General features: G+C 34.3%; 1 protein-coding gene across 3 annotated transcripts in view; it reads right to left on the bottom strand.

Annotated features, from left to right (window-relative positions):
* The window catches only part of MTF2 (metal response element binding transcription factor 2), a 58,410-nt gene that overhangs the window by 15,446 nt on the left and 19,347 nt on the right, over positions 1–23,617 (bottom strand). Inside the window, exons 2-10 of one of the 3 annotated variants that reach the window (XM_074335147.1) lie at positions 10,442–10,458; positions 10,260–10,361; positions 10,060–10,145; positions 6,342–6,437; positions 6,002–6,102; positions 5,457–5,605; positions 3,825–3,920; positions 2,581–2,649; positions 1,130–1,253 (exon numbers count right to left, since the gene is read on the bottom strand). In XM_074335147.1, the coding sequence (XP_074191248.1) occupies positions 1,130–1,253; positions 2,581–2,649; positions 3,825–3,920; positions 5,457–5,605; positions 6,002–6,102; positions 6,342–6,417 (615 nt within the window). In that variant the 5' untranslated portion in view covers positions 6,418–6,437; positions 10,060–10,145; positions 10,260–10,361; positions 10,442–10,458. Of the gene's footprint in view, positions 1–1,129; positions 1,254–2,580; positions 2,650–3,824; positions 3,921–5,456; positions 5,606–6,001; positions 6,103–6,341; positions 6,438–10,059; positions 10,146–10,259; positions 10,459–23,617 lie in introns of all 3 variants that reach the window. The other 2 variants (XM_019752792.2, XM_019752783.2) reach the window with 2 other exon arrangements.

The raw sequence follows: 23,617 nt of genomic DNA, 5'->3' as shown, positions 1-23,617 counted from the left end.
ACACTCAGTACATCTTAGCACAATTGATTTTAATATTATCCTTGATTTTATCTTTTAAAATAATTTTTCAATTACAGTTGACATATTATATGTATCAGGTGTACAACACAGTGATTAGTCATTTATATAAATATCCTTCATTTTAAAAATCTAAGTATTCTGCAAATGTTTATTTTGTTTTATGCAACAGATCTATCAACTAGCTTTTAAATAAATGTGCATTATGCTCTGTGATATGCCATAAAATCCCAACAAAAAAACAAAATCGCTTGATATCCTATTTGATATGAACCTTATAAACTATCACATGTCTAAAAGCCACAAATGCAGAAATTCTTCCTCAATGTCAAATCAGTTTACACAATTTTTACCTCAAAATATGTGTAACTAAAATTCATACATCTAATTCCACATATTACGAAACAAATTTTATTTAACCTAAGAGTAGTTAACCTGTATTTTAGTAACTCCAAATGAATGCTAAAATCAGGTAACAATTAAAGTTATTCTAGTTACTTTCTTTTTTGTGCTATTCTATGGTGTCAAAATCTTCTCAATGAACGTGCATTAACTTTTATACTGCATTGAAAAAAGGATTCTTTGTAAGCCAGCATGAGTGGTTAAACCTCCCAAATGAAAAGAAAAATGAGATGTCTGAATGAGAGGGAAAATCTCCAACTCCAGATAGTTTCACTACTCTAACTCATTATTCTAACACTATTAGTGGAAGTCAAAGATTTATGAATACCAACAAGAGATTTGTAAAGAGCATTAGTTACATCTTTAAGTGTATAGGAAACTTAGAAGAAAAAGAGCAGAAACCATTAAGTAAGATACCCAATAATAAGGATTTCTCCCAACCTTCCATCTTTAACTACAATGACTCTCACTTCAGAAAAATTGAAGATTCAAGTAATTCACTTCCTCTTCCTCCATTTCCTTCCTAGTTAACAGGCAACGAACAGGAAGATGAGAGGGCCGGTCCTGATTTCCTTGCCAAAGTTATTTTTCCCTGAACTAAAACTAGAATTCTACTTTAGATCTGTGGCTTATACATGTGTCTTAGTTGCTTTAACAAAAACAAAAGAGACATCAAGCAGCTAATGAAGTTAGCTCTAAAACCACTTACCTCTCCAGGATGTAATCTATCCCAGTTTTCATTAATGTATGTCATAAGCTCAAGTTCAGAATCAAAGTATTTCTTCTTGTGAATAACACTTAGGTTATAAAGGCATAAGTGTGCTATATCTACCCTGGAATCCAAAAAAAATCAAAATCAAAATATGCAAAAACAATGCTCTTGGTTATTGTTAAGAAATCACACAATTTTTTATAACATCAGCAATTTAAAAAATCCAATATGAAGTATTTAGGTGACCAGAGGGTCAATATCATAAGTCATATTTACAATATAATGAATCATTACATATGAAAATAACTGGAAAACATGAACTAAACATGTACTTATCCTGAATAGTAACTATAAACTAAAAGATATTTGAATAACTTCTTAAAATGTATTCAAAAAGAATCTGACTTCAAGATAAAACAACTTACAATAAAAAATGTTGTGTTTTAATTACTACATATAAACTAGAGTATAGACCATACTTAAACAGACTTTATCTGATTCGCAAGTGTTACTTTTTCCTAAAATATGTAAAATATAACAAAAATTTCTAAGTACTTAACTACAGTAGCCCCCACCACCCCTTATCCTTGGTTTTGTTTTCCATGGTTTTAGTTACCTGCAATCAACCGCAGTATGAAAATATTAAACGGAAAATTCCAGAAGTAAACAATTCATAAGTTTTAAATTGAGCACTGTTCTGAGACGCATGATGAACTCTAGTGCTGTCCCACTCTGTCCCACCTAGGACACGACTCATCCTTTTGTACTGCCTATCCAGGCTGTACACACTACCTACCCATTAGTCACTTAGGAGCCATCTTCGTTATCAGATCAACATCAACTTGCAGTACCGCAGTGTTTGTGTTCAAGTAACCCTTATTTTGCTAAATAATGGGCCCAAAGTTCAAGAGTAGTAATGTCTACAATTCACCAAACAGAAGGTGTAAAGTGCATTTATGTACAGGAAAAACCATAGGGTTTGGTAGTATCCATGGTTTCAGGCACCCACCCCGTGGATGGGGGAACTACTGTATAGGTAAGCATTTTATCAGTAAATCCCCCAAATTCATTACACTTCCCATGCCCAAGAATTACTGTGAAGCAGAAATTGGCACATTTAAGGACTAAGGACTTTATCTCTTCTACAATATGCTATTCTGAATGCCCAAAAGAACTGGAAACACGAAAAAGAATTTTGAACATCTAAAAGATATTTAAAAATTACATTTTATGACATTAGAAAACGAATGGCTTTATTACCTTAGCAATGAAACTAGATAATCTTTGGTGAAGATGACATTATGTTTAAGGATAAATAAAAGAAATAAAGCCAGACATAAAGAAGACCAAAGTTTTTATTTGAGCCAAGTAAATGTATACAAAGTTTCATCCTGTAGGTTTAAGAATATGGTTCTCTTTTGCTCCTTATCAGAAACGTCCACACTTACCACTGTAATGGTAGACGTTTGAGGTATTCAGGTCCAGAACTGCAGACAGAGCAAATAAATGTATAAAACCTAAGAAAAAAGGAAAAGCTGTATACTGAGATATCAAGGGTATACTATACATACATTATTTAACAACTAAAGCTAATATTCAGCAAGTGCATATTCTATAATTGACCTAAGGACTGTTACACAGAGAAAAGTATAATGTGAATTATGACACTGTCTGTGATTTAAAGAATTTTTTTCCCCGGGAACAACAAATAATGAAATAGTTCCTACCTGGGGACAAAGGGGCAAATTTTTTTAGACCATTAGAAACCTTCAGCGTTTACACACAGAGTCATATATAGGCATAGTTTACTAATGGCTTGTGTGTACTAGGAATTGTAATAGCTACCTCCATGTACATTGTTACATTCAGTGCTGAAAACAATCCGGTAAAATAAGTCCAGAGCAGACAAACTGACCTTCCTAAGTTCAGAAAGATAGTAAATGGTATCAGCCAAGATTTAAAACCATGTTTTTTGATGCCAAGTTTAGTGTTCTATCTTTAATTTTTCTTTCTAGAGCTCTGCTATCCCACATTTCCTAATCCAGAAAGCAAAATAAGTCTGTTTTTAGAAATCCTTTAGATCTAAGGTGTAAATTGTGTGTATCAAGGTTATGTGGCTTTTTTCAATTTTCTTTCATAGGATCCCTTTGAGGTTCTTTAAAGGAAGATACCAATGAGAATAGTTTAGAGCATTGTGGGACAGTAAAAGCAAACATAATCAATGATCAAATACTTAAGAGCTTTCTGGAATAATATTCAAAAGCACAGAAATTATGTGTATTTTTAAATTACTGTGTTCCCCTGAAAATAAGACCTTGCTGAACAATGAGCTCTAATGCGTCTCTTGGAGCAAAAATTAATATAAGACCTGGCATTATATTATTATATTATATTATACTATATTATATTATATATTTTATTTTATAAGACCGGGTCTTATATTAAAATAAGACCGGGTCTTATACTAATTTTTGCTGTAAGAGATGTATTAGAGCTGATTATCCGGCTAGGTCTTATTTTCGGGGAAACATGGTGTTATATATAATTTAAGAATATTATTCAATATTTTCCCTCTAAGGTAACCCCTTTACAAATCAATGTTAAAACTACTTTTAGGAATCTGAAACTATAAACAAAACCACAATAAAAAAGACTTAAAATTCAATCAGTGAAGTTCAAATGCCCTTCTTACCTGTCTCCAAATAGCATTGGCTTTTGAAGGCATTGCACACAAGCCTCATGAAACCACTGCTTACATTTGCAGCATTGTAGCATCTTTAAATACCAGCTATAAGAAAAAAGTTAAGACTAAAATTACTACCTTTTGATGAGGTAAAGGGTTTGTTTTTTACGTGGCATTGTACAGAATAAGGATATCCTTTTTTCAGTTAGTATAAGGTTAAGATAATCGATATCCTTATTTACCACCCAAACGTGTTTTCTTCTAATAATTCTTTTGCTCAAAAAGTAAGCCCCACATTGATTTTAAGCCACATATACACAAAAGCATGAAGATTGATACTAAAGTCATTTATTCATCAAAGACTGATGAATACTACATTCCAGGTACTCTGCTTGGTGCCGAAGTTAAGTTATTAGCAGTATCAAATACAGCTCATGTAGTCATGGTACTTGAAGAATAATGAAAATCTGCTCATAAAATAATGTCTATAATGTTTTCTACCTATTTTGAATAATGCTTTAAACTAAATGCTAGTTATAAACGAGTAAAGAAGAAAAATCAATCTCCAGGCCGATTCATTGTATCTTTTTTATAAGTGATTTTTTAAAACTAGACAGAATGTTTCTTAAATCTGCAAATGAACAAAAACTCAGAAGTGTTATGTTAAATATAAAATATAATAAAATAAATAATATGTTTATAATAAAATAAACATAATAAAAATGTTAAATCACAAAAATTCCCTAAGCTCAGAGATGAGGTAGAATAAAGAACTAAAATTTCATTTGTTTATATATTAATTTATTCATGTTTTCATCATTAAATACCTAACATATCCCAGAATTTTCCTGCACCGTCTTAAGAGAAGCAGAGTCTCACAAGACACAAAAAATCAACAACAGTAATTTAGAGTTAAATGTACAGTTATTCACTAATATTTTTTTAATTGTAGTACAAATACATGATGTACAACTCGACTTATATCAGCTTGTATTAAAAAAAAGCTGAAGGTATTAGCTGACCACCTACAAATCCAAATGATGCAAAAGAAAATGACGGGTTGACCAAAAAGAAGTTGGTACAATCTCTCTTTGCAACAACAGAAGCACAATGACCAGAACTCTAATAGCCCCATTATATTCTGTCAGACTCTTCCTGACAACGCTCCATTTTCTAATCCTGACACCGTATTTCAAGACTAACTTTCAAAAACTGGTGAGCGAGAAATAAGAGTTTAGAAATCATGCCATAAAGAATGTTTGATGGCAGACTTTAGCCTGGAAAAGAGAGCACTACTGGTATGTGAGTCATGTGAGTGGGAAATATGATTGCTGAATTGAAATATTTTAAGAGTTACCTCCTAAGAGAGATAAGATGTTCCATAGAGCAGAACTAAGACCAGAGATCAAATGTTAAAGGTAAATTTCTAAACATTCTCAGTTAGAACTCTGATTAATTTATTTATCAAACATTTAATGACAAAGATGAATAAAACTACAGCTTCTAATTTCCTTTATTGATACTTTAATAAAGTATCATGAATATACAATTCACTATCACTCCCAAACCGCAAAAAATAAAGTCGACAATATAAGCAAATAAAAATTAATTAAAGGGCATTAAATAACTACATGTACTTACTCTCCAGGGCCTCCACAATAGCAGTAACATTGCTGGACATTGGTTTTATGACCTGCATCCCATTCAAGGTCTGCCACACTATAGGGTAATGTCTGCTTCATGACTTGCAATGCTTTGGCATTTGGTCCTTTCTTAAGCGCACCACCCCTCTATATTAGAGGGAAAAAGTTATTTAAAAGAGTGAAGGATAAAGTTTTAAATACAATTCTGTAACTTAAAAATGCTTCTGAAACTGCTGAAGAAATAATTTTCATTCTAAATTTCTTACCATATCACAAACTGTTTGACTAATAATAATCTTTATTTATTTTGTTGTCTTGTCTTTCAAATTATTGCCCCAATTCCAAGACCACTATCGGAAAATAAGTGTAAGAATAGTTGCAAGTCACTTAAGCATCATTAGTCAAACAATAAGCAGCACCTCTTTCTACCCAGCATTAATTGTTCATTTCATTCAAATAAACTTTCAACGTATACAAATCACTATGTTGATAGTGCCTTACAAATTCCACTTAGGGCTTTAGCCCAAAACACTTAAAAGATACCTTTGTTGTTGTTGCAAAAACACACTGTCGACAGAGCCATTTTTCATCTGAATCAATCACACTGGAATCAATATGAGGTGTGTGACACAACTGATGATATCCTTAATATCAAAAAAAGCATAAAGCAAATTCTATTTTATTAATAAATACTGCAACACAATTTCAAGAAGGCATTTTAGTATTCTCTTTTCCTACATTAATATAATTACAGCTGGTGGATAAATTTATCGTTAACAGCTTCATATTACCAAAATAAAGTATTTTTGATCATTAATATTCAACAGGGGGATTATGTATGCAACAAAACTTTTCCACAAAAGTAAAAGAAATCGATGTTTACCTTGGCCACACTTATCACATATAACCATTTCATTGGGAGCTTCTGAATACTCTTCTTGACATATTGTACAGACCATTTCCCCACTTCCAGTGGCCCCTGAAATAGTTCAAATATACACTAAAAAGACAGTCATAATAAAGAAGTGTTGCATATAACAAAACTACTTTTTGACTCAGTGAAGCCCATATTGGTGACGTCTGTTCACTAGATCATAATGATTTCTTCTCAAGGCAAAGTACTCTATACAAAATGCTATCTCTCTGCTCCCTGTGTTCTTCCCACCTTTAACCTAAGATGCCTACTTTCTGCCAAGGGCATAATTTAAACTCCTCTCAGGCAGGATGGCTTCTCATTCACTGCTGATTTTCCCACTCTCCTGGGGGAGGAAGAGAGGGGAGGGGATGTTTTGTGAACACCAGAACTACTCTCCAGAACACAAATGCACCCATGTACATGTTCACTCACCCTACACTGCCTAACATCATGAGACTAAAGAAAAAGGGCAAGAAAGATATATCAATGACCTCTTTCTCTCTGGATTTGGAACATTTCTTTTTATTTACTAATTTATGAAACAGGCTGAACACCAATTATTTACTCTCTCTAGCTTCTGAAATCTGGAAATATGCCCAACAATGTACCCTAACAAAATCCCACTGCAACAAGAGTTGGGGGTTCCACAGTTACGAGTTATATTTTTTACCTGAATAAATTATTCTTCATTAAACATGGTAAATTATTTCTTCCTTAAACATTTTTGTTCTAAAACATTTTTATTCTTAAAATAATTTTATTATACAAAATTTGGAATATGATTTTATCACTCTAACACAATTATTTTATCACTCTTGTCATCAATTTTGATATGCAGTTAAAATACTCATACATAGGCTTTATTCACATAGTAACAATAAAAATTTACAATTTTGTGCTATGGACCAAGCATTGTTAGGCTCCTGACATACATTATTTTGTTTAATCCTACAGCTTATTAGATAAATATCCTATTTAAAAAGAGGAAATGAGGTTCAGAAAGATAAAGTAACCAACCCAAGGACCCTCGTCAAAAAGTATCAAGACTATAGGATTAAAACCTAGATATGACTGAATCCATATTCTCTCCACCGTGAGATGCTTCCTTTCATTAATACTATATATCTTCTATCAAAAGCATTTTTCACACCACACTTTCCAAAATTATAACTTCTAGTAACTATATAATATTCCATCCAGTGGAAAGAACCAAACTTACTTTATTACGCCTCTATTCTTACACATAGGTTATCAAATTTTTCAGTTTGTTCATTTTTTGCATTTTTGCTTGTTTGTTTTGGTTTCTTTTCCTCTCCAGCCTCTTCTTTTCCCAGGCTTTGTTTACTTCCTTGCACAGTTGGCTGGACATGGCCTCCCATAGCTTCTAAATGTACAGCTCCAGTCAGGAAAGCAACCAGACTAAACCTGGGATCTCTCAGTCCAAACCTGCACTTCCCAGGAGAAGGACTGACAGCCTCAGACTGGGGTACGTGCCTGCTCTGACTCACTGCAACCATGTGGGCTGGTGTGGGGGAAGGCAGCTCCTCAGAAAAGTGGGTGCTGATCCAACAAACGGTGTTCACCTCAGGAAACAACCCTAAGGAATGTCTTTACTTGTGAAATCCAAGTACATAAACTTGACAGGAATTTCCTGTGTAGCTCAGTGGCATTCTATCATTTTCCTTACTCTAAATCCAATTGATTATAAAGTTCTAGCCATTTCAGCTTTGATATATCAAAATTTTTGTTGTTGTTATAATAAAGCTACAGCAAATTTTTTTCATCTCGCTTTTCTACATTTGAATTACTTCTTTTGAATCACTGCTAGAAGTGAGTCTGCTGTATAAAGAGTATAAAACGTTTTTACACATTTAATGCAGCTGTCAAAGTAATATCCAAAACATAAATTTATACTGCCATCAGCAGTGTATCATGTCCACAGAAACCATAACTAGTATTAGGTGTTAAGATTAAAAATCCTTTTAAATTCATGTAATGGTTTTATCATATTATCTCCCTGCCGTGCACATTTCTTTGATTACTAACACAACAATACATTTTTCTTTATTTATGTAAACTTTTCAAAGGAATCCTTATTAGATGAGTGAAATTATTCTAACTTACTAAGTTATTTTGATAATATCTATTATTAGCAAGTTTCTTACAGGAAGAAAACTACTAAAGCTACTTTCCACAGTAAAGCCTTCATAATGCAGTTTTCAGGTTCACGTGCTCCTTCTATAGCAAGATCCAAGTTACATGTGTGCTACTTTCTGGATGTTACAAAGAGTTAAATGGCCAAAGAGCAATCCTTTGTAATTCTAAGGATGGTAAAAGCAGCCAGTGAGAAAAGAACCACTGGTACCTCTAAACTGATAAACAGAGTGAGGCACCAGTTGGACAGGACCCTCACTTTCATGACAACTTTCTAACTGTATGCACCGTTAGTTTTCTCCCTTCTTTCTGGAAGGGAGGTAGGGAGGGACAGGGGAAAGGAGGAGACAAAAGACAGAGAGACCTATATTTAACCCACAGGAACCCTGAAAAGGTACAAAGGTTGAAAGGAACACATAGCTAATAGAAGGGGAACAGAAGTAGCATTAACATGTTTCAGTCCCACCACAGAGAAACTCATGTTTACAGACATGCAAAGGGATAATTGTGTATGCAGTGTAATAAGACCAGCTCGATCTCACTACTGTCGAAGATATCCTATCCCTTTTCTCACTGACCCATCAATTTCAGATTCAAAACATACAACACAGCAGGAACCTATCATAAAGTTACACTTGGAATTCAAATATAAAATCCAATTGTTAAATACTTTAGAAAGATATCCATCCTTTAGGGAAAGAGAGTTTAAATCTCCTTTCCACAAGAGGAAATATAACACCAGTCTTAGTACAGGTCTATTAACCCAGTAAAAGAAAAACCAAAAGTGGTGCTTTAGTGTGCAGTTAAAATATTCAAGATTTTCAGTATTTATACCTTTAATAAATAAAGCGATTTCCATGAAAGAGATACCTGGAAAAACATTTTTATTTAGCATATTCAAAGGGCTTACAGCAATTATAGCTTGTAAAAATGAAAAGCGTTACAGAAACATACCTACAACCAAACCAAAGCATATCTGTACTCATTTTTACATGCACCCCAATACAGCCTCATTTTCCCACATGAACATAAAAAAAATTAAATAGTAATTTCAAACCATTCATATTAACGAATATTTCTAGTCCTCTAAGCCTGTTTAATATGTCCTAATTCTCCAAAACATCTGACAAATATTATGTTTTCAAAACCTACTCTCTACATTACTCTGTACTAATATAAGTAATAGTTAAGATGAAGCCCAAAGTGTTACTCATATTAGTGACTAAAAATTTTCTTCTCAATTCCTAGAAGGTCCTAACAATAGTTTAGTTTATAGGAGTGCTTCAGTGACGCATCTGTCTTCTGGTCTACCTCTACCCTAACAGAGTGATTCTTGTTCTTTTATGATCTTTAATATAGATCATAACTCCCTGAAGACTATGAAGGGAACACTGATTTTTCAGCCTCTCCTCAAAAGTGATTCTGAGTTATCTTAATACCCTGCTGAACAGAAAACACTCAAAAATGACATTCTAAAAAAAAAAAAAAATCAAATTTTAGTATAAATCATGTTCAAGAGAAATAGTAGCACCTGCCTGTTTGAATGTCCTTCCAGAGAACCCAGGATTTAGAACTGTCTTCAAAGATGATGAAGCAGCTCTGTTTCAATATGTTTATCTGAAATACAGAGGAATACTTGTGATTTCTTTTAAATGAAAAACATGAAGCTAAATTTAAATTCAAGATGAAAAGTTTACTGCAAAAACAGCAAAAGACATTAAGGTAACTTGCCTTTTTGATAGTTCCAAGATAAAACAAGCCATCTGACCATCTAGCTAGGACATCCTGACCCTCTTCAAATTTACATGCTGGTTTTTTGACTTTATGTCCATCCTGTAAAGACAGCTTGGTCAAGGATGTTGGGGTCTTTTGGTTTCGACGTAAAGGAGACCGCTTGTGGACCAGTGAATTACCTGCCCCTGTAGAGTCTCTGGTTAGGAAATAAAAGATAAAACATATACAAGATTAACATACTTGTAAGAGCTTATTTTATACCAATGATATATTTCATGTTAATTAAAATTGTTGCTTTATTAAAAACCTTAAATTGAGGGAAAATAGGACAAATAACTCAAAATCACAAATACTCTGCAGAAACAAAGAAGTTCGAAAACAAAATGAGAGCAGTTCTCAATATTCAATCAGTGACTATCTTAGGAGAGGCCAGGATTCAGCAACCACTCCAAGTTAACTTATTAAGGGCAACGGTAAGTTGAAGTAAGCAGTCCATGGTCAAAAGCAAAGAATGCCTTGAATCTCATACCTGGGTTTAGCTAACTACCCATAAAAGAAATTTATGTAACTAAAAGAAGTTGCATGGCACAATTTCATAAGCACTTGATAAAGAATAAAAATGATTATACCACATATAGTTAAAACTAACCAGTGACTTTGGGGTAATTGGGTATATTCAACTCATGGGAAGGGTAGTCATGACCTCCCTACAGGGAATCACTACTGAATTAAGACTTGTTTATTGATGGTAATGTATCACAGTCTCTTAAATATGCACTTGAGGGAGTTTAAAATTAAAATTGAGAAACACTAATTTCACAAAATCATATTCAAATGAAAAATATAAGATCATTTTACTTTTTTAAACAAATGACCCCAAAATTACACATTCTAAAAATATTATAACTTACATATTAGTTATTCCATAAACAGCATAGAATACCATCAACTTTCTTAAAGATAACAAAGCAGTGTTTGTTTTGTTTTGCTTTCTCAATTTAATTATTTTTTTTACTAATTAAACAAAAATATGTAAAACTAGACAAACAATGATTCAAAAATAGCATAAAAGTTAAGCAAAAATAAAACAAGTGGGAAAGGAAAAAAATGCTTCAATACCTACAAACTGGGAATACCTATTTCAATACCTAAGAATATACAAATTCTGGAAAATTATGTTATAAGGTACAACATGGATGAAATGTGAAGACATAAATAAGCTGGATAAAAAGGACAAATATTGTATGATTCCACTTATATGATGAAACTAGAGTAGTCAAACTCAGAGACACAGAGAGTAGAATGATGGTTGCCAGCGGCTGAAAGGAGGGCAGCATAGGAGTTAGTGTTTAAAGGATACAGTCTCAGTTTGAAAAATAAACATTTTAATGGTATCTGGTATCTCCCCAAATTTCCAAAATTTACTAAAAAACATTAATCTATACATTGAAGATCAACAAACTCCAACTAGGAAACTTCAAAGATATCTATACCCAGACACACAATACTAAAAATGCTAAAAAAAAAAAAAAAAAGACAAAAATCTTGAAAGCAGCAAGAAAATTATTCATCACGTACAAGGAAATCCTGTAACATCAACTTCTCATCGGAAACAATGAAGGCCAGAAGGCAGTGAGATGATATAATTCAAAACGCTGAAAGAAAACTGTCAACCAAGAAACTTATATCCAGTAAAACTGTTTCAAAAATGAAGGTGAAATAAAGATACTCCCAGATAAACAAAAACTAAGAGAATTTGTTGCTAGCAGAAGACCTTACAAGAAGTACTAAATGAAGTTCTTAAGATTAAAAGCAAGTAAACCAAGGTGAAAATTCAAACACACACACACACACACACACACACACACATACACACACACAAGAAAACAAAGAACACTGATAAAGGTAATTAATTATAAAATACAGTATATATGCTTATTTCCTCTAATGTAAGTATATAAAACAATATGTATGTAATTGTATTAGTAGCCCTATTAACACATAGAAATGTAATATATTTGACAATATCAGTACAAAAGAGGTAGTGGGAAATAAATTGTATTAAAATGACACCAGATGGTTAACTCCAACCCATAGGAACAAATAAAGAAAACCAAAAATGGTAAATAAGAAAGTAAATATAAGTGAAGTGAGTGTGTCACTTCAAAAAATATCTGCCATAGATCCAAGTTAATCATTGTTTCAAGTAAAAATAGTGTTCCATATAAAAGCTGCCAGTTCAGCTAGCAACTCAAACAATGACATAATATATACTTTACTTTACAATACAAACAATACATACGTTATGTATACTTCTCATTTCATCACACATATTAAAAAAAACCTAAACTCGAGGTTAAGTTATAGTGAAAATAATGTTTACTGTTTCGTCAAGAATGTTCTCAAGTGAAGTAAGATTTCTGTGTGTGTGCATGTGTGTATGCATACGTGTGTTTTTACTGTAAGTGCTCAACAACAAAGAATACTAGTTACAGTTTGATGCCACTGCCTCGTTTCATGCTAAGGCACAAAGCAGTTTGACCAAACATTGTTTTTACAACATCTGTACAAATGCCAACACAGTGGTAAAGGCAAGTAACAGTATTATCATGAAAATGGTTTTCACCTTGCAGACACCCTGAAAGAATTTGAGAACCAATGATCTAAATAAAGGAACATACATTGCCATATATTATTGCCATAGTCAGCTGTGAAGAAAAGGCAACTTTACTACTATTAGAGGGGCTAAAAGGTTTAAAAGTCTGATGACTGCTAGAGATAAGTAAAAATGGAGGATGAATCACTATAATGAATTTTATCAGCAGAAATGCTCAATACCAGGCTGAGAACCTTCTTTCTCCAGACACGGAAACAATTTAATGCCTTCAAAATCATGGTACAAAAATGATTATCAGCAAGCAACTTTCTAAAAGCTATAAATCCAGTGGTCACTTGAGGGATTTTTCTTTCCCTTAAGTTGAAGAAACTAACCAAAGCCTGAGCAACATAATTATGGGTGAGAAATGACCTCAATAGAATATCAGGGTGACTAACAGGACCTAGACTGTTCCAATTCTAGAATGAAGATGTACAAAAATCAAAATTGCAAACATTCCCAGACAGTCTCATATGCTCTACTATTGCTTCAATAAATTCTCTTTTTTCATGATGGCAAGGTCTGTCTCCATGTTACTCTCCACTGTATTACTCCCATTGTGCAACATGTCCTTACATTATAAGATCTCAAACATTTTCTTACCTTACCATCTCCTAGAGTTTTTGCCCTGTTTCTCCTAATACTTGTTGTATGTTGTGTTTCAATGATAGACAATCTATTAATAGTTACCCTCCACGCCTTACGCCCCCTCCCACCACCAACTCCTTATGTTTTCCCTCTATTTACAGCCCAACCACTGGGGACAGTTACTGAATCCGTACTACATGCTCAACTCTACTACACGAGCATTCTGCATATTTACTCCTTCACAAATCATTTTTAAGCCCCTATTAAGAGCCATTTACTGTAGCAGGGGAACAAAGATAATTTAACTCAGAACAAAGCAATACAGACATTTTTATAGATGATCACTTCACAGATCCCTTTTTAAATATTAAAAAAACTGTAACTGTAAGGCAACAACAGATTAAATAACTTGACGAAGTTTATACAATTATAGACCAGAGCCAGCCTTCCATAAATCTTTCTACTGGTATCTTTCAACTGTGCTTAAAATTTTTCAAGAATTTGTAGGGAAAAGAGAACAACTAAAATTCCCTTGATTCCTTGTGTTCCTATTTCTTTCCTCCCATTCACAGCCAAACTTCCAGGGCAAAGTTACACACACTTAACTGTCTCTACTCCTACAGTCTTCTGCCCATTGCGACACATACCACCCTTCCCCAACCCAACACGCCACCAAAAACAGGAAATGTGTCTTAGGTTTATGCACAGATGTACCCTCAATATTCTGCATATAGCATGGTATATAAAAGGCAGAAAGGTTATATGAAATTTATAAAGTTCAAGTTTAATTCAAGAAAAATCTATGCTTAACGAGTTAAATTTCTTCTAAAAATAACTGCACAAATAATTTCAGTTTTGCTCTGAGTAAACAATAGATTCTAATTATATATGCCAATTCTTTATCCATATAAACATGAAGAACAAAAATCAAATATAAAACTGCATTAATAAACAGATATTTGTGGAAGTATTATCCTCTTTTAAAATTTCTCTGTCCAAAGAAATTTTACAGAAAACAAAGCAAAAAAGAAAAGGGTAAACGGCCCGCAATACCACAACTCAAAACATAAGCAGGATAAACGTGGTACATCTCCCTTGTAAGGTTGTGTTCCCCCATTAATGTCACTGATTAATTCCCTCTTCTCTAGAATGTGACCTTTATTAGAAGCCAAATTAATTTTACTAATTTTAGAGTTTATTTCCTTTCTGATTGCAAAAGTAAACATGCAGATGGTAAAATAAATAAATAATATAGAAAGTCAAAGGTGAAGATTCCCCATGCTACCTCCTCCCACAAAATAAAACTGTAAATCTTCTGATTTTTCTTATGTATATACTACACATATTGATATAATTCATACAAATGTTTTAACAAAATATAGATTATATACTATTCTACAACTTTTCTCATATAACATGTCTTTGACAATGTAATATCCATCTGTGTAAGTATAAAATAGAAGTATATAAAATATTCTTATCATCAACTGCTATGCTACTTTCCAACTATTACCCAACTAAAGAACATTTAGGACATTTCCAATGTTTTACTATTACAAGCAATAATACAGTTTCATCCTTTTATATTTCATTTTTAAATGTTACAATTACTATATAGGATAAATTCATAAAAAATACCAGTAACTACTGTATCAAAGAATATGTACATTTTCCCTTTTTATTGTTAAAAATTACAAACACATACATAAGTAGACAAAACAAACATAATGAACCATCAGGTATTCACCATCCAGTTTCAATTATCATCTTATGGCCAATACTGTTTCAATTAAAGACTCCATCTCCCCCAAACCATCTTATGTATATATTTTAATGTGATATTGTCAAATTAATCCCCAAAAGGTACCAATTAACACTGACACCATCAGAGTAGTACTTGATGGCCCACACCTTCAAAAAAAGGGAGTATTACCTTATTGCTATTTGACACCACACACACACACACACACACACACACACACACACACTTCTATCTATCTATTATTAGAGAAGCAGCTTTTTTCATAGATGTATTCCCTACCTCTGCTGTTGGGTTATATAAGATGCTCCCTGCTCTTCCCAACACCCATTGAACCTCCAGTCCATACCTTTGCATTTTATAGGATGTTAAGAACATCTAAATAGTCTCACTTCTCCCAATGGAGTTGATGCAAGTTACATTTCAATGCATTTGGCAGATCATCTTTAGCATATAAGATCAATACAATTCCAATTAACTACAGCAGGATTTTTTTAGGTCAAATATTTTATAAAATTAGTAAGAAAAACTGCAAGTCCATAGAATAGCTAAGTCAACTTTTAAAAGGAAGAACAAAGAGAAGACTTACCCTACCACACACTATGACATATTCCAGAGAAAAACTGTTGCAGAAAAAAAGGAATAGACAATAAAGCCAATGTAACAGAATAGGTATCTCCAAAACATATTCATTTATGGGAAGCTGAAAAATGATGAAAGTGATACCACAAATCTGTACAGAAAGAATGTATTATTTATTAAATGGTGTTCGGAAAACTGGCTCACCTTAAATGGAGAAGAAACTGTATCCCTAATTCACAAAACACACACACACACACACACACACACACACACACACACACAAATGAACTCCAGATGGATTAAAGACATAAGAGTAAAATGTAAAACCTGAAATCTAACTATACAATGTAGTATATTGTTGTGACCTTTAAAGTGGAGCATACATTCAAAATGGAAAGATTTTATAAATGTATCAATGAAAACAGCAGAAAAAAATTTACAACACAATAATCAATTATGCAAACTGAAAACATGCATATATAACACCATATATTATCAAGGACACACACATATGCAGGACGTATATTAAATATGCTCAAGTGGGTATATTAAGATGATTGTAAAATAAAAGCAGGAAAACGACATACCCTGGTCACAGACTCGGGATGATGTACACTTTTCCAGTGTTACTACGATCTGACTCAGTACATGCACTCCTCCTAGCACACAATACAGGTGACAGAGCAGCAGGAGCAGCAGAACAGAACGTTATATTTCCAGGATAGTCACTACTACTATTGTCCCTACTTGCTATTTGCTTTTCCTATTTGACAACACACGTATACAGACTATTTCTATCAATAAAGCCATTATTATTAGAGAAGTATTGTTTCATCTCTGCTACTGATATCCACCTTGAAAGAGACTGTCTGGATCAAGAAGTTTCCTCCCTTGAAACTAAGTGGGTTCACGCCACTTCTTCCTTCTTGGTTTACGACTCCCACAAGAAATAAAACCCTGACTCAAGAACTTGGGAACTGGATGCTTGATTCAAATAGTGTGGCTTTTTTCTTCCCTACATTCCCCAATTTATTGCCCCAGCTAACAAGGAAACTACCTGAATATTCCTGGTGAGACCATGAGCAGTTTATTTCATGTGTCTGAGATAATCCGAGGACTACTACCAGGCTAATATTAAAGAATATGGGTTAAGACTCTGACAGACTTAGTATACTTTCTCAGTGAGTGGTAGAAGAAATATCAAGAAATTTGACCCACTTTCAGGTTAATTATACTTCCTTCAAGACAATCAAGGTCCCTATCTTCAGAGCCCAAGAATATGGTAAGAAATACTCAGCTAGACTTTCCTTCTTAAGTCTCCTTTCCTGATTCAGGTCCATCCACCAAGTTTAGGTTATATGCTCTCTTGGTTTGCTGTAGTTCTCCCGTAATTACACTTCTCCCACTGTGTTCCAGTTACCTACTTGTCTTTAGGTAATGGGGGAGAAGGGGAGAAGACTCTCACATTTTGTTTACCATTACTTTCCCAGTACCTAGCACAGCGCCCAGAATGTAGAAGGAACACAACAGTCAATAAATTATCAGCAGTTAATTTAATTCCCCAACAAAGAACCCTCCTCCCAGAAGGCATTTTCATCCCTCTCCTGTGCTGTTGAGAATTTCCCTCAACTTCTCTGATATCCCCCATCAGCCATAAGAGAGCCACCACAACCACGTCTCTGTACCCCCGCCACTACTGTTGAGCCTACAAAATACCATTTGGCTACAAAGGGAGTAAAGGAAGGAAAACCCACTCTCCTACGCAATGCCACCTCCCACTGGAGCAATCCCCGTCCTCTGACTCACACCCAATCCGCAAAGTCAAAAGACTATGCAACAGCAAGACAAGACCAGCAGTGCTGAGAGAAAGGGAAGAAAACCACCTATTCTGCTGCTATCCTAAACCAAGCATCTCAGGTCCTGACCGATCTCATTTCTTAAAAAGCAAAAGCTGCCATCTTTCCCAGGCTCTTTTCCACAAATTCTTCCCTTTCCTGGGAAAAGTAGCACGTGTGGGGGAAATCACACGTGAAGGATATAACATAACCCAACAACAGTGGCACTTTTGGTGGGACCTTTAACATGATCAAATTCATGAGGCCAACCAGGGGCAAAGTAAGGCCCAGCTACAAGGGAAGCAGAGGCGATCTACTGAAGCTTGGCCCTGCATTAAAGCTACAAGGAAGAAATTCTCTTTTGTCTCTTGAGGCAGGTATAGTACAACGAAGCCTGAGACTGGCTGCCTTCTTTCTGGTTGAGGTTTCCTTGAAAGTAGAGCATCAAAGGGAACCGGGGTCAGACCTAGAGGGTAGAAAGCATAAAGCAGGCAGCTTAATGGCTGGCTCTCCTGTAACTGTTAGTTTTAGAAATAATAAAAATATAACGCATACTTTTATTAAATCAAGTAGTATAGAGAAGATTAAAATGAAATGGAATAATTCCCCACCCATCCCTTCTGACATCTCCAGAGGCTGATGTTTTAACACTTTCAGCTGTTTCTTCTGGGAGTTACTGCCATATTTCTAAATAATGTGCTTACATTTCTCTATTTTTCTTTAACTGATCAATTTCAGATCTAACATTATAAAAAATATTAATTGCCAACTCCCATCCTCTAACTGTAAATATTAATCACTGCAAAATGATTAATGGCAAAATCTTATTTAACATCTTGTCTTATTCACTTTTTATTTTTCCCAGACTTAATGTATCCCTTTATTGCCTCCTTGTTTCAGTCAGTCAAGGAGAATTTCAAACCTTTCTTTTTTCCACAGGTAACACTTGCTTCTAGCGCTCTTCATGTTCCTGTACCAGTCTGGACTGATTACCCTCCGTGCCTGTCATCTTCCAAGTTGCCCTTCCCCCTCTGTACTCTGGATCATATTCTTTTGTGGGAACAGTGGCATGCAATGAAAGGAAGTGTGCACGTAAATATTCTGAGCCTTTATGTATGTAAAACTATTTCAATCCTACCCTCACAGCTGACTGCTAGTTTCCTAGATATAGAGTTTTATATTAAAAATAATTTTCCCTCAGAAGTTTGATGATATCCCTATACTACATTCAGCACTTGGCACTGATGTTGAAAAAGCTGATGCCACTGATTTTTCCTCCTTGGTAGGTTACTGCATTTTTTCCCATCAGGAAGTTTTTAGGATCTTCCTTTATCCTTCTTTATCCTTGATGTCTTCAAATTTCATAAGGATGTGTCTAGACGGAAAGTTTTCTTGCAATCATACTAGTTAGTTCAGCTCTCAGTAAACCTTTTTCATTATCTATTTCTTTAGGGATCATTTCTCCTGTTTATCTTGGGCTCTTGCTTCATGTACCAGGCTTTCCTCAACTGTGTAGTGTTCCTTAGCTATCCACGTATACCTGAAATTGAGGTTATAAGAATTTGCATGGGGCCGCTTTGTATGTGAGGCAGGACTTGGAGAGTGGTGAGCTCTGCCTTCAGGTGCTTAGGTGGGAAGGCAACACTTGGGCTGTAGACCTCCAAATGCCACTATGAAGGTCTTTCTTTGTGAACTTATCAATGTATAAAGCCCCGCCACATTCTTTACCTGAGGGGCCAGACAACTGGGTAAGGATAGGTGTATAGCAGTTCAAGAGTGTGTCACTCTTACCCTCTGTAGGTGTTATTCTCTCACCTTGCTGGGATCCCTAGTCAGGGTGACTATTAGTGGCTCAGAATCAGCAGACACCTTAGTCCCAAATCTGGGCAACACTGAGAAGAAATGCATTCATTAGAGCACAAGGTTAAATTTTGAAACCATTATAGGGGTGATAAGTATTAGGAACACTGCAAATAAGGTATATTACAAATTACAGACTGGCTGACTTGGAATCCTAATTTCCATTTATAATGGTTTATATGCAAAACTGCAGCCTTACTATAAAAACTAAAGTATAAAATTTTGTCTCCCAAGCTGTTAACTGCTTACAGTTGAAAAACTGGTATCTCAAAATAAATATAATTTTAATTAACCAGAACATTTTAGCCAAACAAAAAGTCCATTATCTGAGCCATTTTGAATAAGGGTCCAACGAAAGTTAAGAAAAACATGATGATTTTATTTAAACTATGGCTATCACCATCCGACAAGTATTTATTGAATGTCTGCTATGTGCCAGGTGCTATGCTGGGTGTTAAGAGAAATAAATACCGATGGATAAATACATAACACCAAGGAACTACAGCCTAAGTGGGGAAATAAATACCCATGCTGCTGACAAACAAAAACTATGTTAGAAAATTCCTATAATAAGTATATACAAAAAGAAAATAATTTCTAACCTATTCCGGAGCAAGAGGCAGGGTCAGTCAAGACTTCATGAACGCTCAGTTTTTAACCTGAAGGATGAGCAGTGGTTTCCCAGACTAACTTTAGAGACAGCTTAATAAGCTGAGGGAACATATGCAAAGGCACAAAAATCCCAAGCCAACACACACTTTTCTAAGAACAAAATTTCAGCATATGGAGTTACAGCTCAAACGACAACAGAGAGAAAATGGCAAGAATAACACTGGACAAATGAAAAAGGCCCAAGGTGTAAAAGCTCAATGTAGAGACCCTGCCTCTCAGTCTAGTTCACTGCTATATACCTCCTTACTTAGCACATAATAGATTGTCAATGCTGGCTGAATGAATAAACAAACAAGCAAATAAATGTTATGCAAAAGAGAGAAAGAACAGAGACTAATAAGTCTGTGATAATCTATGAAAAAGAGAAAGAAAAACCTGAATTAGGGCCATGAAGAAGTTATAGTGATAAAAAGCCCTGGGCAGTAGGGCTTTGAGCAACCGAATTCACAGACTTTACACTTCCCAAGTTTGTTGTTGTTTTTTTTTTTTTAATAATCATGGCGTTTCTCTTACATTAAGAAATATTTACTGAAACAGTATGAACAGGTATTAAGAATTAACTTGATGTTGTACATCTGAAACGAATATAATGTTATATGTCAATTATACCTCAATTTAAAAAAAGTACATTAGTAGATATGGAGTCACACAGGAATTCAACTGAGGAAAGTTGTAGCTGTCATTTTTATTTCACAAGTTGGAATAAGCTTTCAATTAGTAAAAAGTGGAGCACAGATCCTGGATGGGAGAAGAAAGACTGTAAGTTAATTAAGTTCTATCTCATGTTGAAGAAGGGAAAAAAGAAAAATAAGCCCACGGAGAGTAAAAATTTAAAAAATAAAATTATTGCAAGAAAATATATATATAACAGAGAGCACCCAAAATTTGTCCTTTGAAAACACTGACTAAACTGGCAAACATCTGGGGGAAGATTAATCAGGAAATCTGGGAAGCAACTGAAACGATGCACACCTCAGAAAGAAAATCAGGTCTGAAAGTAAAGGTCTGGAGGCCACAAAAATGTTGATTGTATTTGGAGCTTGGACAGAAATGAGAAGAGAAATGGGATGAAGAAGATTTTACTGTGTTAAAATAGCAAAGGTTTCTGTACTCCTTCTCACTCTAAAACCAGGACAAACAAAATTTAAACATGCACGATCTTCAATCATTCTACAGTACATGCAAAACTCCAAATCACAATATATGAAAATAAAAAACAGATGAAAGAATAATAAACAAGGGTAAAATGAGGAAGGCGATTAAACTTAAGTGGCCCGCAGAAAAACAGTAAGAAACAAATCCATTTGTCCCACAGAACCCTCAAAGACTGAAGCACTGGTGGTGCCGAACTCAAAAGGCAGAGGTCAGGTGGGGCACAAAGAATGGAGTAATATGTAGAAATCTGTAGAAAAGGACAGTTGGACTGCCAAGGCACATTTCCATTAAAAGTTACTCTTTTAAAGAACTGAATCAAGGGAAACACAAGGCGCAGAGAGGGGAATAGGTGAAGTGCCTACTGAAAACTGAGTAAGTTTTCTTTATATAAATATACTCAAGACAACAAATGAAAAAGAAATGAATTTTCAAAATCATCATTTTGCAACACCTAATGAATAAATGGATCTACGCATTGAGCATCAGTGGCTCCTAACAGCACAAGAGAAACAACCAGACATTGTTATGTTTCTTGAGGAGAACACACCATACCTATGAAGTAGCCTTGCCAAAAAAGCAAAGCTGAATCTGATAAGCCTGTAGATCTAACCACCGACTTATAGAAAATGCAGAGAAATAATGTTCAACTGCACAATGGGGATCTAATCAGCAAAACCCAGGCTAAGAAATCTACCATAGTCAAATGACCTGCTTTCTTCCACAAAAAAACTGCATACACACACAAAAAAAGAGGTAAGATGCAAGTGGAAATCTATAAGTGAAAAAGATTTAAAACATGTTTTAAAATTGGCAAAATTAAACTATAATCTTTAAGATGTACAGTACAGCTGTATAAGATTATAAGGAAAAAAGTAATCACCATAAAAGTCAGGATTACCTTTGGGGGGACAGAAGGGTTGAAATTTGGGTTTCTGGATTGGCTGGCAATGCTCTATTTCTTGACTGGGTTGGTTATAAAGGCTTTAATCTTATAATAATGTATTAACCTATAAATTTATTTTATGCAGCCCATGCCTGTGGTTTATCTTACTCTTAAAAAGGTCTTCTTAAAAAACTGTAATACCCTCAGAAATCTGAGAAAACACTGCATCCATGAAGATACTATACAAGAGAATAAGTACTAAGAAATAAAATTACAGCCAAAATAAAAATCAATACAACACAAATCAAAGATAAATAAAAAACAGGTAAGAAAAGCACACAATCAATCTAAGAAACCTAACATGTGACTAGTAAAAGTACATAAAGAGTAAACAGAAAAAAGGAGAAAATCTTTTTAAAAAGTAGAAGAAAACATCCCAGAACTAAAGAACAGAAGTCGTCAGTTTGTAAAGGCCAACTGTCCAGCAAATTGAATAAAAAAGACCAGTGCCAACAAAATCAGGATAAAGATACGGTTATAAAGAAAGAAAAAGGCAACTTACAAAGCACTGAGAACAGTAATGACATTGTTACAGCAGTATCAGAAGTTAGAAGACAGAACTATCCATTTAAAATTCTGAGCGAAAAATAAGTTGAGTGAAAACCAACTTTAAAACCAGCCAAATTATCAGTCAAGACTGAGGGTAAAATAAGTACATGTTCAGGCATATAAAGGCTATGAAGATTTATCACCCCAGCACACTTCCTTTGGGTCTGATTAGAAGATACCAAAAAGAGGGAGCAAACAAAATAAAAGGCAGACATGGAATGCACGGGAGTCGTCAACACAGCAGAAATGCAAAGGGAATTGTGAAAGCAACCTCCAAAACAACAGCTGTGCAGTAAATCAAGACAGCAACAAGTCCAGATTGGAAAAGAATTCTAGAAGGGCTCCAGGACAGTATCCCTATTAAAAATAAACAAAACAAAAACAAAAATCAAACCAATGTAACTGATAAATCAGATGACAAATTGACAGTGTGAAAAACTACCACGCAAGCCATTTTACAAAACGGGAAAGGTGTGACGATGTCAAGGCTCAAAGAAAACTAAACAAATTTTATTTTTTAATGAGTCAGTTTTTAAACCTAATTGTATACAAAAGAAATGTAACACTAGAAATAACAGTTAAAAAAAAGCTAACAAATATTTGACACTGTTCAAAGTATTTTGCATATTGTATTAATTCATTTAACCTTCACAATTACTTTGCCATTATCATATTCTATATGGTTCACATGTAAATTTTTATATAATCAGACAAAGGGAAACAGGGTTTGAAATTTTTATACAAGCATATTGAAAG

The sequence above is a fragment of the Rhinolophus sinicus genome, linkage group LG06, assembly GCF_036562045.2.
Source record: "Rhinolophus sinicus isolate RSC01 linkage group LG06, ASM3656204v1, whole genome shotgun sequence".
NCBI classification, from domain to species: Eukaryota; Metazoa; Chordata; class Mammalia; order Chiroptera; family Rhinolophidae; genus Rhinolophus; species Rhinolophus sinicus.
The sequence above is the reverse complement of the archived record's forward strand: the minus strand, read 5'-3'. Positions and strand labels throughout refer to the sequence as shown.